Raw genomic sequence first — 15,938 nt, 5'->3', positions numbered from 1 at the left:
GGACAGACTGCCATTTTCACTTACCTGTAACCACCCTGAGCAGTTGCTCCTGCTCCATACCAATGCCTTCTACAGAGTGAGCATAATCTGGACAAGGAAGGGTTAAATGAAACAGGTTTCAAACCCTGTTCCTGTAGAGGTGAGGAGACAAAAGCATCTTCGGTGGATGGCTGCAAACAGCCATGGCTGGGGATGCTTTTTCTGCTCTCTTGAAGCACAGTTTTGTTGGACCAAGTCACACGGGGGGAGGGGGAGGGAAACCTTTGGGTGTTTTTTTTTTGGGTGGCTTTTTCGGGCTGTTTTCTTGTTCTGGGAGGAGCCCAGGGGTGAGGATCACCCACCCTGCCCCAGCCCTCCTGGCTGTACACTGGGCTGAGGTCGACCTCCCGGCTGAGCCAGCGTAGCTTCACTAATTGCTCCAGTGAGATGAATTCCCCCTGGGCTGTTTCTCAGTATCGGCATTCTAACTATGCATTACCTCTGCACTTTTACCCACTCCAGGGGCTGCAGTACCGACAGCCTGAGACTGGGCAGCATTGTTGGCTGCAGACAGTGCCACAGCCCCCGGGCAGCATTTGAGACCGAGCTCCTGTTGTCTGGTGGCCTCGTCCCCTGAGAGGACTCTGGCCCAAAGGAGCGAGTGCCTGTGCCCCCGGCTCCGCGTCCGTGTGCCCTCCTGGCTGCTACAGAGCTGCTCCTGAGGTCTTGTTGGCCGTTTCCCGAGCCCCTCGAAGCCGTGTCTGGCGCTTGTTGCCGGGGAAGGGAGGCTCCGTTCCGTTAGTGTGCAGGAGGGGCCGGAGGGAGCAGCGGCTGCACAGCCCGGGATGGCTCCTGTCTGTCGGGGCTTGGCAAACCGGGGGCTACGGCGGCTCCGAAGGGCGAGGGCAGCCCGGGAGTTGCGGGCAGGAGCCGCTGACCCGCTCCGAGCTCCCCGTCTCTGTGTAACCCGAGTGCGCGTTCCCGGTGGTACCGGCCGAGGCGCCGCTGCCCCCGCCCCTGCTGTGCTGGGTGACGCTCTGGCCTGAAAGCCGCGGCGGGGCCAGGGCCGATGTTTGCCGGCGGGGGGCGGTGGGAGCGGCGCGGCTGCAGGTGCTGTCACACGTTAAACCCGTCCCACGAGCTCGGCCTCCCGCAGTCCAGTCCTTGTTCCGGGGGGGCGGGGATGCGGCGGGGGCGCCGGTTCCGCTGCGGGGTCCGGTGCATGCGCGGGGGGTGGCGGAAGTGCGAGGGGCGCGTTCTGGTTCCGGGTGATGGCGGCGGAGGGGTCGGGAGCGCAGGTACCGGCGGGGCGGAGGGAGGGGGGAAGGAGCGGGGCGGGCTCCGGGGTGAGGGGGGGGCACGGCCCGCAGCGAGTCGCTTGTGTGTTGCAGTGAGACCCGGCGGGAGCGGGGTAAGATGAGCCCGGCCCGCAGCACCCAGCGCTGAGCCCGCCCCGCGGCCGCCGCCAGCGCCGGAGATGGCAGCGGAGTCCGTAAGTGAAGGGCGGGCGCGGTTTGCGCAGCTCCGGCAGCGAGGGGCCTCGGTGGTGAACCGAGCGCTAGAGCCGGCTTGGAGCCCGGTTTGTCCCCGTGCGGAGCCTTGTGCTGCACCGTCACACTGGCACGGGGCGCTTCACCTCCCGGACCCGGTGCAGAAGCATCCGCGGATGGCGATGTCTGAAAACATCCCCCAGGGCTGTGCCCATCGGCCCCGGTTGGGAAAGGCATTGAGCAGACTCATCGCTTTGCTGTCAACAGCCACCCGACAGTGCTGCTGCTGTTAAGGAGCATGTGGAAGTGAGGCTGTCCCCTTAAATAAGCCTTTCTCCGGAGTTCGTTTGGCCCCTGGGCCCCTCCCGTGACGCTGGGTTTCTCTTCTGATCCGTTTTCGTCTGCTGTTTGGTGTCTGTAACTGGCTGCTTTTAGTTGTCAGTCCTGGGAATGCTCCACCCGTGTTTAACTTGCCCCTTAGGAACTGGCTGACTCTCACTTGTGTTCAGCCGAAACAGAGTTTTATGGAATAAAGATCGTGGTTATTAGCAAGTTCCCAATTCGATCATCACTGAACAAATAAAAAGTCAAGAGAGCAGAGCCCCAGGCTGATTTTATAGGACAGTTTCCAATTTGACAAGATCTCAATAAGGGGAACTGACTTCAAACATTAATTCTATCACATGGGTTCTTGTAGACGATCCCCATCTGGCAGAACAAACCCCATGGCTCAGCACGCAGCGTTGTCAGGAGAATCGGGTCAAACCTCCCTTTAAAGCCCTGTCCCAGAGCAACCTTTGAGGTAAGAACTCATCAGGGATATGGTGGTCTGGGCACTGCACTGTCGTGTGGTGCTGCTGGTGGCTGTAGAGCTGCAGGATCATGAATGCTCAGATTCCTTAATTTCTTTTTAATTCTCTTCTTGTGAAGTGGTTGTTGGCCGCAGAAGGTGCCTGCTCAAGTGCTGTCTGTTTACTGGGTTAGCAAGCTGGAGGGGACAGAAGTATTGAGCTGCTGAACCAAAGCTTTGTTGTGTGACCTCCAGCAGCCACGTGCCCTCTGGGCCTGTGCTGCAAAACAAAAAGCGTTTCTGGAAGCACGTCCCTGTTTGAGCTCAAGGGCAGCGCTGGGACTTGTAGAGGCACGGTGTTGCACATGGGCCTTGGCAGCGTGCTCAGCTGGATCAAGTGTCCCTTTGCTGCCTTGCAGCTCAGGCTTGGAGAGCGCAGTAACATACCACACACCCAGGAGCCTGCAGGAGCCAAAGATGATGTCTCCCTCAGCCAAATGGTGGTGTTGTCACACATCTACACGTGCAGCTGCCAGCCTGGACAGAGGAGAGGCTCTGACAACCCGTGCAGCACATCTGGGGCGGCTTTAGGAGACAGGGTCACCATCTTCTTAATGTAACTTCCTTCTTTTTAGGTTCTACCTAATGTCTCAGAGCTCTATTTAAATGACGTCCCTCCAGTCCCCACCTTGGCAGATATTGTGTGGATAGCGGCAGATGATGAGGAAACATACGCCAGAGTCAGGTTGGGTTCCTCTTTGTGTCTGCTGGTCCTTACTTCTATATGCTGGTTTATTTCTCACAGCATAGGTCTGACATTGATTAAATGACTGCAGCTTCCAGCCCTCTCAAGGTCTGATGTGGTGCCTGTTGAAAGACATTTTTCCCAATGATGGAGATGGAGAAAAACCAAATTGGACAAAGGATGCTGGGAGGAATTCCTGTAGGCAGTGCTAGGAGCCTGCGTCATGCCATGTTTTACCTACTGATAGAGCTGCTTAGAGCAGCCCCCTTAATCTGTGTTAGATTCTGGTTAGAAAGTTGGTAACTTTCTGGTTAAAAAATTGAAGAGTTGAGTTCCCCTGGGATTGAAATGTTCTGGCCCTAGGAGTCTGGTTCTGGTCAGCTGAACTTTTGTACTTAAAGCAGGGCAATAGTAACAGGTATCTTGTGAAAGACAAACAGACTTTGAAGTCAGAGGTAAAGTTAATCAGTAAGTGATGTTCCCTCGTGCAGGCAGCACGCTGTCTGGCATGGAAACACAGCTACCAGGAGAGAACTGACTTGAAACTGTGTGAGCACGCCCCAACTTTTGTCCCTGTGTCATGATACCTGTATTCCTTATAATTTCCTATGGTTTCACATTGCTTGTAATGCAGAGAGCACAGCACAGTGGCACGCACAGCACAGTGGCACAGTAATTCATCGTGTTGAAGTCTTCTGCTGTCCTGAGGTAGAGGCAGAGCTTTGCCACGTTATTGTCATGGAGGGGTCTGGGCCTTTTAAATGACCAATGGGGTTTTGTCCTGTAGAAGCGACACTCGCCCGCTGAAGCACAAGTGGAAGCCGAGTCCCTTCACTGTTATACAGCGAAATGCTTCAGTCCCCAACCTGAGGAAGCAGGAGGAGAAGCTGCTCGCCTTGAAGAAACCTGGTTTACCAGCACTGAGCCGAACAACAGAGCTCCAGGATGAGCTGAGTCACCTTCGGAGTCAGATAGCTAAAATAGTCGCTGCAGAGTCAGGTAGGAACATCATGCACTTTGGTTTGTTGAGTGAGAAGGGTTGACTTAGTGAACCATGTTATTTCCCCATGCTGACCAGACTTGCAGGTTGTTTTTCCAGCAGAGCTGTGGATGCTGGTCGTGGGATGCCACCTTTGGTGTCAGCTCTGCGCTGGTTCTGTGTTCAGATGTTTGCATCTGTTTCATTGGAGGATTCCAGCTTGTTTTGTGAGATATAACAACTGCTGCTTTGTGACTGCATTTGCTGTGGAGGCCGGGGCATCTTGAGTATCTCAATTCATGAAAACATTTGGTTTATTCTTGCCATTCCTGCTGCAAGCTGGCCGTGAGCAGGAGAGATATGTCTTGATTTGGGTAGGAGGGAGATGTCAGTGTTTGTTTCTGGTATGAAAGTGGCGGTTCCATTTCTGTGGCAGAGAAGTGTTTGGGGAAAAGCTGATTTATTTACAGCTGAGCTGGTTGATGTATTTGTTTTAGTAAAATTGTATGCAGTTAAAAGCCATGTTTTAGCCATAAAGCTGGCTGTGAAGAAAGGCTTTTTACTTCTTTTCCTTTCATGGTTTTTCCTGTATACTCAGCTCAGAAAATACAATGATATTTGGTAAGATCCACATCCAAGTGGTTCTACAGGTCTTTGCTTTTACAGTGGCTGGTCCAGAGTATGGAAACTAGTATGAGAGAAATACCTTGGTATCCATTTATGAAGTATTCAGAGGCAGAGATGTTGCTCTCCCCGCTCAAAAACTACTGAACAGCTTTGCAAACTAAAGGAATTCAGTCCTCCTTGAGCACAGTTTTTCCAAAGAGCTGCATTTCTTCCCTGCAGAGCACTCTTGCCAATAACCAAGGCAGCAGCTGTGTTGTTGCTGCTTCCCAGAGGAGAAGGAGCTCCTCTAATTCTTCCCATTGCTTAAAAAACCCAAAAAAACAACCCAACAACAACAAAAGGGGATTGTGCCACACTTGAAGTGATACCAGGCAGGTGAATTCCTGTTTATGGTGGGTTATAGTGGCTGATGAAACCTTGCTTATCGTCCATCTGAAAGCAAGTGATGTTTTTCATTCCCAGATGGCTGGTTTGCGCTGTGCAGCGTGCAGAGACCAAACCTCTGGTGGTTGCCTGATGATTGGAGCCCCAAGCTGCAGCTTGCAGCTTTAATGACAGCTTATATTTAACCCAGCTATCCGCGACCCATCAGTGCATTTGAACAGGAAATAGGGTTGTGGTGTTTGATTTAGTTAAAATGCTGGTTTCTACATGGCAGATTTGGACTGGGGCTTTGTTCACCTCAGTCAATGGACTCCAAGAATCCACTTGACATCAGTAATGTAAATGCTTAGGCAACCAGATGAGAACACAAGAGATGCATTTAGCTGTGGTGCAGGGTTGTATTTAGATGAGATGAGGTGCTTCTGATGATCTTCGTCGCGCTTTTGTAGTTGTTGTATGCACACACAGAGAGCACCACCTCCTTGTGCTGGTGTTTCTTGTCATCTTTGCTCCTCTCCCAGGACACTGGATCCTGACACACCACTTGCCTCCACTGGTACAGTGGCACATGAGATTGAGGCCAGTCTGGGCCTGAGGGAGATGCATTACCCTCAGCTCTGCAGGGAGCAAGCACAAAACAAGGCATCACAAATGTCCCTTACAGACAGGCTGCACGTGTCCTCTTTCTTTATGCAAGATCAGAGGAACAGCTGAATTGGAATAAAGAACAGGGGAAATTCTGTGTTTTCCTTCTAAGTGTTGTCTCAGCTCTACACTTACGGTGTGCTAGAAAAGTCTGGGTTAATTCAAGGAGAGTAATAATGAGGGAAATTTGAGATCCAGATGGGAGAAAAATGATTTAATCATTTAATACCTTTCTCTCTCCCTCTCCACTCAGCCGTGGGCCTGGCTGTTACCAGCTGGCATTTGAGAACAGTTCCTATTGACTTCATGTCCTTTAAGTCAATAACAGGGAGCTGTGATGTAGGGCCCTGCTGTGACTTGTAATCTGATGAAGGAGATAACTGTTTAGCAGACTTATTTTGGAAAGATTGATGTCAGCAAAGAAATACTGTGCAATCTGCTTTGTTATATACTGTTAGAGAAACCCCTGCATTGGAAAATGGTAACTATCTGCAGGTTTGCTCTGAGGCCAAGGGCGTTAGTGCTTTAAGGTGCAGTTTGTTTTCAGTACAGGAAGGGTCTTTCACAGAGATGTACACTAAATGCATTTCTGAGGGTTTGGTTGTTTCCCTTAATGTTTTACACTGGAAATACTGAACTCATTTTCACTTAGCACTTCGAATTTACACAGTTGTTGATCCCCTCACTGTGTTTTAAAGTGTGAGCAAATCAATGCCATCTTCCCTGCAAAACCAGGGGGATGCTATTCTCATTGTACAGATGGTGATGGAAAGCAAAACAGGTCAAAATGCCTGCAGTGACAGAGTGAATCACTGTGACTGTCTAGTGTAAAATGCTGGAGGTCCTGAACCAGCTCTGCATTCTCACCAGGCAGGATGGTTATGGGGGGAAGGAGTGTGAAAGGAACAGCAAGGCAAGAAGTTTTCATGGTGCTGAAGAAAAACAGGAGAAAAGTTAAAACAACTGAGACCTGCGTTCTGCTGCAGGCTCCCGCTGGGACCTGGAGCAGCAGCTCCATCTCTGTTCCTTACCTGTAAAACCACTGTGAGTTAGCATGGCCTGGCAGCAGGAATGGGGTGCAGTGGGGGAACTGGAGGAGTGATCTGCTGGTGAGCATGATAGGAATAGAGATACATGAGGGGGGTGGTGAGATGAAAGGTACTGGAGGTGTTGCGTTGGAATGTGGTGGTGTAGGAAGCAGAGTCGACATGGAGGGGATCAGAGAATAGGATGACTTTTTTCCCTCATACCTTGGCTGATGATGCCTCTTGGTTTGTGTTCTGTTTGCCATGAGTTGCTCTATCCACCTGTATTGTTTTCTTTTTCAGCTTCTGCTTCATTCACACCAGATTTACTGTCTCCAGGAAGTTCAAATGCGTCTTCTCCTCTACCTTGTTTCGGACCCTCTTTCCAGTCTACAACCTCCTTTGTCATTAGTGACATCACGGAGGAGGAGGCAGAGCTGGAGAGCCCCGAGCTCCCGTCCGTGTCCCTGCTCTGCTCCACAGCCTCCGAGTGCTGCAAAGCAGAGTCAAAGGATCCTGATGAGGAGGATTCTGTGTCTCTGTCCAAGGCCAGCAGTTTCGCAGACATGATGGGCATCCTCAAAGACATTCATAGGATGAAACAAAGCAAAGACTTGTAAGTGCTTCCTGAACACCCATGATTTTATCTTCTTTTCTTTTCTTCCTGCCTGTCCAATCACTTCAGAGGCTGGATGCTGCATTCCCTGCTCCTTGGTGCTGCTCTGTGAGTCACAGTGGGAAAATTCCTCTTTATAGCAGAACATGGTAGCGTGTGTCAGGGTTTGGGATTTTTTAATGTTGGCTTTACCTGCCTCAATAGAAAGCAGTGGAGGGGAACCTGCAGCAGTAAGCACAATATTTGCCTGTTCCAGCTTGTTTACCTACACTAAAGGAGGCCCATGTGGATCAGCAGCCTGCTTTGCTTGCAGTGCTTCCAGGGGCTGGTGCTTACAGCATCCTGGAGGCCTGGTTAGCATCCCTGGAAGCTCAGCAGCTTTTTATCACATATAGGAATTAATACATGGAGCTTCTCAGCTTTTGCATCTGGCCCAGCTTTGAGCTTTGGGCAGGGTTTTGCTTGTCTCATGATGAGGCAAGGTTCTGCCCAGCTGATAGAACAGCTTTAACATCAGCTCTGCTGCTTTTGCTTTAGTGTGAGATCACAGTGAGGAAGTTCAGTTCCCCCATTTTCCAGCTTGAATCCAGTCATTAGGTTGTGTCATGTTCCTGCATTGTGTGATGCCTGGATATCTTTGCTTAATTCAGTTCAAAAGAAATTAAATTCTCAGCACTGAAATAAAGTGATGCAGTCAAAGGAGGGAAATGTATTCAGCCTTCCTAGTTGTCAAAGATTACTCGAAGCTTGAACACTCACTCGCTTTATATAAATGCCTGTAGTCTCTCCTGGGGGTGAGTAGGACTCATGGACCAACAGATGTGTTGCTCCTCTTCCTTCTCCCTGTCTGTTGCAAAGCAGTGCTTTGGTCATCCAAAAATGACTTTGAATTCTTAGGCAAAGAGAGAGAGAGAATCTCAAGCAAAATCCTGGTATGTGGCAGGTCAGGGGCTGGGGTGAGGTTTCACCTTCCCTGGGAGCCTGTAAAGCACCACTCTAATGGGCATCCCCGGGCTCTGGGAACTCGAGGAGCTTCATGCTGTGCCATGGAGTGGTTTCAGTTTAAACGTGCGTACCTCTAGGGCTGAGATGCTCAGGGAACAAGGTGATTCTCAGTGTTGCAGGTAGTGCAGCCTGTGTGTCGGCCTGCTCTGGAAGCAGACTTTGTGGGGTGAGAAAACTGCTGCTGTCTGTGCCAGGTGAACAGGGAAGTGTGCATTATTCAGGGGCAAAACCCCCCTTGTACAGATCCAGATCACGGTGGGGAAAGACAAGACATTTCTTACCTGTGGGCAGGGAGGTGATGGGGGGAGGCTGATAAAAGCAGCCCGTGGGTGACAGGGAACATTGTGGTATTATGGGTCACAGTCTTACTTTAATTCCCTCAACAGAGTGCATGAGAACTAATAATGGTGGAGGTGTGTGCCTTTGCTGTTACCCAGGGGGAGCAGCTGTGTGAATGAGTGAGAGGCTTGTGCTTGAAGAAAGGCTTCAGCAGCAGCGTTGATGCTTTTTAGCATCACAGGAGATGGGGGAGAGCAAAGAGTTGGGTCTGGGGTATACTTGGGGGAGGAGGAAGCAGCCAGATCCCTCCTCATTGGGCACAGAGGGGACAAAAGGGCCCTTCTCCTCTTTCGACAGGCCAGTGAGCCTCAGCTGGGTCACGCTGCTGCAGCTGCCTTAGGAACACCTCAACACAAGAGTTTGAGACTGTTCCTGCTGGAGCAGAACTGCTGTCCCCTCAGCTGCTTCTCCACCTCAGCCTCTAACTTGCTTCCTGCATTCAGCAGTGACATTTTAGGGTATGGTTATTGTAGCTTAAGGAAAGCTGTTTGACAAATCACAGGCAGCTGAAAAATTACCTTAAATAAATCCTAAATCCCTGATGTTCCTCACTTGATGAGCATTAATTCCTAGACCCCATTCCCTGGAGCTGATGCTGAGGAATGAGCAGCCCTGTGCTCGCTCTGTGACGTGCAGTTCTGCTCATGTAGCACTTGTTGCACTTAAAGAGTGTGTGATGCTTTTAAGTAGGTGAAGGTACCAAATGATGCTTAATGAGATAAGTACACAGGCTTCTCTGATACTCCTGTTTAGGACTCGGTACTTAAACACAACCCTGGGAGCTTCAGGAATGAGTGAGAAGCATTTGCAGAACTGTGCATGTTGCACATCTTTCAGCAGCTTGCTGAAAGAGACAAGATGCTTTGGTAACAGAACACTACAGGAAAAAACATGTGCAGTAGCTAAGCGAAGGGAAATGTGTACCAGTCCTCCTTCAAAATACATGTAAATACCCATCTTCAATTAGGAGAGCACCTAGCCATTGTATAGCTATCCATTGTGTATGAAAAAGAAATCCTTCCAGGACTTCACCTCCAACACTACTTGCAGATTCCTGTAGAGGATATGTTGCTGTAAATAATGAAGTTTTATTTCACTTACTTGTTATTAACACAGTTGAATAAAAATTATAAAGAGCTTCAGTGCTGAGCTTTTGATCCACAGAATGAGCTCCAGGTTTTCTGAGCCAGCAGGAAAGGTGACTGCTTTTAAGTTTTAAATGCTTTTTGCATCTCCTCCGCTTGGGCAAAAGCTAATACAGAATGGTTTGGGTTGGAAAGGACCTTAAGAGCATCCAGTTCCAACCCCCTGCCACTGGCAGGGATGCCTCACACTAGACCATGTCTCCCAAGGCTCTGTGCAGCCTGGCCTTGAACACTGCCAGGGATGGGGCAGCCACAGCTTCTCTGGGAACCCTGTGCCAGCGCCTCAGCACCCTCACAGGGAAGAGCTTCTGCCTTAGATGTAACCTGAACTTCCCCAGTTTTCAGTTTAAACCCATGACAAAGGCTGCAGAAAGATACTTAAGACTCTCGAGCCAGAGCTGTAAAGCATCGGGCTGGCACTTCTCTTGGCTGACACGCTGTGCTTTTGTCTTCCAAGCAGAAACCGAACGTCGCTGAAGGAGGAGGACCCGGCGGTTCTCATCGCAGAAGTTCTGAGAAGAAAATTTGCCCTCAAGGATGAAGATCTGGCCCTGAAGGAGAAGTGATGCTCCTGGCATTAAACTCTGCAAGCGTTACTGCTCCCACAGTATTTTCCACAGTAGCTGCCTTCCTAAGGATGGAGCCTTTTGCCTCTTTTGTCAATGAGAAATGGTTTCTGCACTGGACCCTGACTTAGGAAAGACCCTTTGGATTTGGTGTGTTTTCCATGTATTGTTACATTTAAGACAAACCTTTTTAAGAAGATGGAAATTCTTTTCCACCTGTATTTTGATGTTGATTATTGCTGAGGATCTTCTAGAGTGAAACACGTGCTGCTGGATGATGTTCTTCCCACCTACAGTTTTCCTTAGGTTCACATTAAGCATTAGCTTGTACCGGCCTCGTCCCAGTGTGACCAGTTACCATTTCCAGTATAAAGGAATGCAAAGAGCCCGTTCTGTCGCTTGTTCTGAGCATGGTACAGAGCTACTGAGAATAAGCTACCCAGCGCTTCCAGGCCCTCAGTGTTTAGGAGGTGGTTAAATGACAGCAGCAGAAGTTGTCCTCCGGGTACCTGTGTCTGCCCCATGGCAGGATGAACCCATGGGCATTGATCAAATCACCCGGTCCCACTGAAGGGCCACGGGGTGGTTTTAGGCTGCCCTGGGTATTTCCAAGTAAGTTACCCCACAACTGCATGACAGAATGGCCTTCATTTCTTGCCAGTAATTTAATGTTTCATTACTAGTCCTTGTATTCAGATAATGTACTTCATTTAGCACTCAGAAGGTCTATTTATTGCTAAGAACCAAGCACCTGCCACAAGAGCTGTCACTGAGGAAGGGGATGAAGGAGCTTGGCATTGCCTGTGGCTACACTTCTCACTGACTGAAGAGCTTTCCTTCAGCTACACCTCTGCAGTGTTCTCATGGCTGTATTTAAAGGATGTTGGATTTTATTCCTTTATATAAAATGGAGCCTTAATAAGACAATGGCTGTCCTTGATATCGTTAATGCATGTGTCCAAACATGTCAGCGGGGGCGTTTGTATCTTGGGCAGGCTGGGGAGTGACAGTTCAGCTGCTGCGGCCCAGGTGGGTGCTGGTGGTGCTGGAGATGAGCACACTCAGATGCCAAAGCCTTTGTTAATGCACCGGCCCTCAGCCCTGGAACAATTAACTCCTCATCCCCACCTTAAAAGCAAAAGAGGCCTGTACCTGCCTCTGGCCAGCAGGAGCAGAAGTAGCAGGTAAGACTTCATCGGTTTCTTAGGGAGCTGATACAACTCCTCCCCCTCAGATGTGGGCCAAGAGCCAGCAGATGATGTGACCCTTCTCCCTGTCCCAGTATAAGGATTTGATGGCAATACACCTGCCTGTGGATAAGATGGAGCTGTAACCAAGAATTCCTGGTTCCTAGGAGCCTGCTCCATGTGCAGACTGGATATACAAGTGTATCAGCACAATTCACTTCTGAGCTATGGCATAACTCTTGTTCGCTCTATTGTACATCATAATTATTGTACATTAATCTGGCCCGAGGGGAAAGTGACGCTGTTTTAAAAGGTGCCATTTGCAGTGGTAAAGGAGGACATACCTGACATTTAAAAAGAAAGAACAAAAGGTGGCTGCTGCTGCCAGGACAGCCTGTTCTGCAGCCTGATGGTGCTCACAAATGGACTCTGCTGCTCGTGACCCCGGGGTTTTGGAGCAGCTGGTCTCTGCACTTTAAAACGGGTAACATCTAAAGTAGCCCATCCAAAAGCAGGGGTTTATGTTGAACGTGCAGCATACAGGATGTGCATACCGGATGTTCCACTGTTACTGAGACTGCAACTGCCACAAGCAGTGACACCGGCACAGACCCATTGTATTGCCCAAGCCCTCACTGCTCCCCACAGCAAGAGCTGGAGGCCATAACCCATTAGGGGCAGCCCCACTGCACCGAGCTGCATCCCACCTGCACAGGAGCTCCTGGCCCCGCGCTGGCACTGTTCACACTTGGGTGCACCGTGACAATTCCTCCTCTTTGCCACAACTTCACTCTGAAACTCACCTCAGGCACCCGGGCTGTAACCAGGAGTCAAACACTCAAACCACTGCACACACAGAGTGCTTCCAAGTTCTACCTTTATTAAAGCATGTGCACAGAGGGGTCCTGCCTGATGCACGGGGCTGCTGCAGGTGCTGCCTAAGCCACACTTACAGGAGCAGCAGGGACACCAGCCCAGTGCTGACAAACAAAACGCTTTCCAGAGGCTGCCCAACCCGTTCCAGGGCTCGTGTCAGTGCTTGATCACTCTGCCCCCCGCCGAATCCTGCGTGAACAGCAGCTCATAGCACAGCTCCGGCTCCTGCTCCCCTTCGCTCCAGCTCCATCCTGCAGCGCTGCTGGAACAGCCCCTGGAGGGAGAGCAGGGGAGCTGCCTGCATGGAGATGGGACCTCCCAGTGAGCGATTACCCTGTTCCCCTCCGAGTCCTGGGTGAAGAGCTCCCTGCAGGGACTGTCCCACCCCGCCTCGGCTGAAGCAGCACCCGTGTTCTGGCTGCGCTCTCGCAGGGGCCACGCTCTACCTGGTCCCTGCAGAGCCGGATGAAAGCCGGGAGCCCCGGTCCTGCTGCTCATGACAGCGGGGTTTCTGTTCCCAGTAAAATCACTTAAAGCATTAACACTGCTCCCTTGCTGTGCTTTCTTATTCTGCTCTGCACCAAGTCTCCAGTGGAAGTCAAGCCCGGCCTTTGCCTCCTCAGGGGGTTCCTGGCTCTCTGGTTTGCATCCCCTGCTGCTGCTGGACGAAGCTGCTTCTCCAGCCACCAACTGGGCCTTGTGTGTGTGAGGGATGAGCTGGGTGCCCTCTGAACAGCGCACGAGGCTGGAGCAGCAGCGACCCTCTCCTGCCCCACTGGAGGCCTCCACCTGTGGCTCTGTGACAGGATCTGCACAACACTGGGCTGTAACCGGTGCTGTCCCCTCCTCGCCTCGGAAGGGTGGTTGGTGCTGGGCTCCTTCCATCCGCGGCAAAGCCAAGATCTTCACAGGGCAGGCAGCCACAGAAATACCTTTTCCTTTCCAGTCCTTATGCGGGACGGAGGGAGGCGGCCTGCAGTTTTCCTTGTCTGTTTCATCTGAAAACAAGAAGGAATCAGGTAAAACCCGAGCTCATTGCTTGGGGCCAGTCGCTACCATTCCCTGATGCTCAGCACAGAGCTGCCACTTGTGTTCTCGAGGCCAGGCTGGTGCTGCCACCACCTCCCTGTGGGCTGCTGCAGGTGAACGGCAGCCTTAACCACTGGAGGAGATGGAGTTGGCCACCTTCCCCGCGGTGGGATGCTCCAGTCCCTCCCGTCTCCATGCAGGCAGCTCCCTCCTGACATTCCCTTCGGAAGCAGCAGCTCAGGAGTTACCAAAACAGCCCCAAAACACAGAACTCCACAGTGAAACTCTGACAGCTTTTCTTGCCTGATGAAGGTACCAAGTCCCATGTTTCCTTCTGAAACCCTTCCATATGAAGTCTAATACAGTATATCTGTCAAGATACACTATATAAATACTGATAAATCTCTCAGTATAAGTGAGGTCATTCTCACTTCAGGACAAGCTAAAAGAACAATGAGCAAAAAACCCCCACAACAATAAGAACCACTCCGACAGACCAGGTAGGAGCATGCGATGAAGCCAAAGGCACACAGTGAATAAGTAAAAGCATTGGACTGAGGGAATCCAACAAAAAAAGGGAGAGGAAAGCACACAACACGTTCAAAAGGAGCAGGGATATTCCCGTTCCCCTGCGATTCCTTCACTGGTTCAGCCAGGATTAAACACCGTTCTTTAGAAAAGGCTTTGTCCAACCCTTCATAAACCCTTTCCTCACTCACCTCCAGTGGCAACGCTCTTCCAAGGGCACTTAACCAGCAGTTTAGGGCTGCTGTTGTTCGGAACAAACCTGGCATGAACCCCCCACCGCAGCCCAAGCAGCGTTCCCAGCTGGAGCATCCTTCACGGGATGCCATCAGGAACCCAGCAGGGAACGCTTTCACCTGGACACGTGTCAGTGCTGGGGCTGAATCAACCTTCCCAATGCTCCAATGAGAACTCCGGTGTTGGGAGCCAAGCTGGGGCTGTGCTTAGCGCTCAGGTTGCTCCCCAGTGAAGCCTGGCTGTGACTGCTCTCACTTACGCTTTAAGCTAACACTGGAAAAGGTGCCTGCATTCAGCTCAACCATCGCAATAAAACCCTTTGGGGATGCAACCCTTTAACCTTTGCTGTCCTTGCCACAAAACGCACTTTGCTGCCCAGCCAAGCTGCCGAGGGCACAGCGAGAAGAGGTTCCCACTACAGCCCGAGGCTGCTGTCCCCCAGGGGCACACGCAGGTACCTGTTCTGCTGAAGAAGGACGAGATCCTGGTTTGCTTCGTGCGCGGCAGAGAGCCTCTGCTCTGTGTGGAAGCAGCGGAGCGGCATCTCCTTGCCAGGACCCGCAGAGGTGCTGTGGGGTTGGCTCCGAGGGGCTGCGTGTGCAAAGGACCAGGTGAACGCGCGCTGCTGGAACCAGCAAATCCTCTCCTCCGGCGCTGCGGGGCAATCCCCGCCTTTGTTAAACGCTTCAGCTCCGCCTGCGGGAAGGGGCCCCTGGGGTCACCTCGCCCAAGCCCCAGCAGGGTCACGGCGCAGGGTGCTCAGCACCGCGGCCTCAGCCCGTTCAAGCAGAATGCTCAGCACCACGGCCTCAGCCTGTTCAAGCAGGATGCTCAGCACCGCGGCCTCAGCCTGTTCAAGCAGGATGCTCAGCACCACGGCCTCAGCCTGTTCAAGCAGGATGCTCAGCACCGCGGCCTCAGCCCGTTCACGCAGGATGCTCAGCACCGCGGCCTCAGCCCGTTCACGCAGGATGCTCAGCACCGCGGCCTCAGCCCGTCCAAGCAGGATGCTCAGCACCACGGCCTCAGCCTGTTCAAGCAGGATGCTCAGCACCGCGGCCTCAGCCCGTTCACGCAGGATGCTCAGCACCACGGCCTCAGCCCGTTCAAGCAGGATGCTCAGCACCGCGGCCTCAGCTCGTCCAAGCAGGATGCTCAGCACCACGGCCTCAGCCCGTCCAAGCAGGATGCTCAGCACCACGGCCTCAGCCTGTTCAAGCAGGATGCTCAGCACCGCGGCCTCAGCTCGTCCAAGCAGGATGCTCAGCACCGCGGCCTCAGCTCGTCCAAGCAGGATGCTCAGCACCGCGGCCTCAGCCCGTCCAAGCAGGATGCTCAGCACCGCGGCCTCAGCCTGTTCAAGCAGGATGCTCAGCACCGCGGCCTCAGCTCGTCCAAGCAGGATGCTCAGCACCGCGGCCGCAGCCCGTCCAAGCAGGGTGCTCAGCACCGCGGCCTCAGCCCGCTCCCACCGCGCTCTGCTGCCCGCCCCGCGCCCTCCCCACAGCTCCGCACCCCCGACCCTCCCCTCCCTCTGCCGCTCCTGCCCCCAGGACCCGGTGCCCCCCCGCCGGGCCGGGCCGGGCCGGGCCCCACCTGCTCCGCGCCGCGCTTCACCCCGGCCGTGTCCAGCCACACACCGCAGCCCCCGGCCCCACACCGCCCGCGATCCATGCCCGGGCCCGCAGCGCCCCTGCGCGGGACCACCCCCTGCTCCCGCCACCGCGCGCGCTCCTGGTGGACACTGAC

General features: G+C 52.5%; 2 protein-coding genes across 3 annotated transcripts; one reads left to right on the top strand and one right to left on the bottom strand.

The window, feature by feature from the left end:
* The first annotated feature begins 1,170 nt into the window (after positions 1-1,170).
* Positions 1,171-11,262, top strand: MTFR1L (mitochondrial fission regulator 1 like). Of its 2 annotated transcripts, XM_062635504.1 has the most exons (7): positions 1,171-1,277; positions 1,371-1,471; positions 2,167-2,271; positions 2,895-3,004; positions 3,792-4,003; positions 6,968-7,280; positions 10,227-11,262. In XM_062635504.1, exons 2-7 carry the CDS (start codon positions 1,457-1,459, stop codon positions 10,333-10,335), a joined length of 864 nt encoding a protein of 287 aa, XP_062491488.1. In that variant the 5' UTR covers positions 1,171-1,277; positions 1,371-1,456; the 3' UTR covers positions 10,336-11,262. The 2 variants fall into 2 exon arrangements, with proteins under 2 accessions (XP_062491488.1, XP_062491489.1); XM_062635505.1 differs by lacking the exon at positions 1,171-1,277 and having other exon boundaries at positions 1,365-1,471; positions 10,230-11,262.
* A 1,119-nt stretch (positions 11,263-12,381) lies between these two features.
* LOC134172417 (aurora kinase A- and ninein-interacting protein-like) lies at positions 12,382-15,837 on the bottom strand. Its single transcript, XM_062635506.1, has 3 exons — positions 15,786-15,837; positions 14,648-14,780; positions 12,382-13,396 (listed from the first exon to the last, which is right to left on the bottom strand). Exon 3 carries the CDS (start codon positions 13,281-13,283, stop codon positions 12,555-12,557), a length of 729 nt encoding a protein of 242 aa, XP_062491490.1. The 5' UTR covers positions 13,284-13,396; positions 14,648-14,780; positions 15,786-15,837; the 3' UTR covers positions 12,382-12,554.
* Between the last annotated feature and the right edge of the window lie 101 nt (positions 15,838-15,938).

This window comes from Pezoporus occidentalis, unplaced genomic scaffold (assembly GCF_034315485.1).
Source record: "Pezoporus occidentalis ecotype Australia unplaced genomic scaffold, CSIRO_AGI_Poc_V1 ctg455, whole genome shotgun sequence".
Classification (NCBI taxonomy): domain Eukaryota; kingdom Metazoa; phylum Chordata; class Aves; order Psittaciformes; family Psittacidae; genus Pezoporus; species Pezoporus occidentalis.
The sequence above is the reverse complement of the archived record's forward strand: the minus strand, read 5'-3'. Positions and strand labels throughout refer to the sequence as shown.

What these genes read in the sequence shown, in the direction of transcription:
- MTFR1L (XM_062635504.1), top strand. An exon ending in GTCCCAGAGCAACCTTTGAG is followed by an intron (nt 2,272 to 2,894) that starts GTAAGAACTCAT and finishes CCTTCTTTTTAG; the next exon opens with GTTCTACCTAATGTCTCAGA. An exon ending in GAAACATACGCCAGAGTCAG is followed by an intron (nt 3,005 to 3,791) that starts GTTGGGTTCCTC and finishes TTTGTCCTGTAG; the next exon opens with AAGCGACACTCGCCCGCTGA.
- LOC134172417 (XM_062635506.1), bottom strand. Translation starts at nt 13,283, where the DNA reads ATGGAAGGAGCCCAGCACCAACCACCCTTCCGAGGCGAGGAGGGGACA.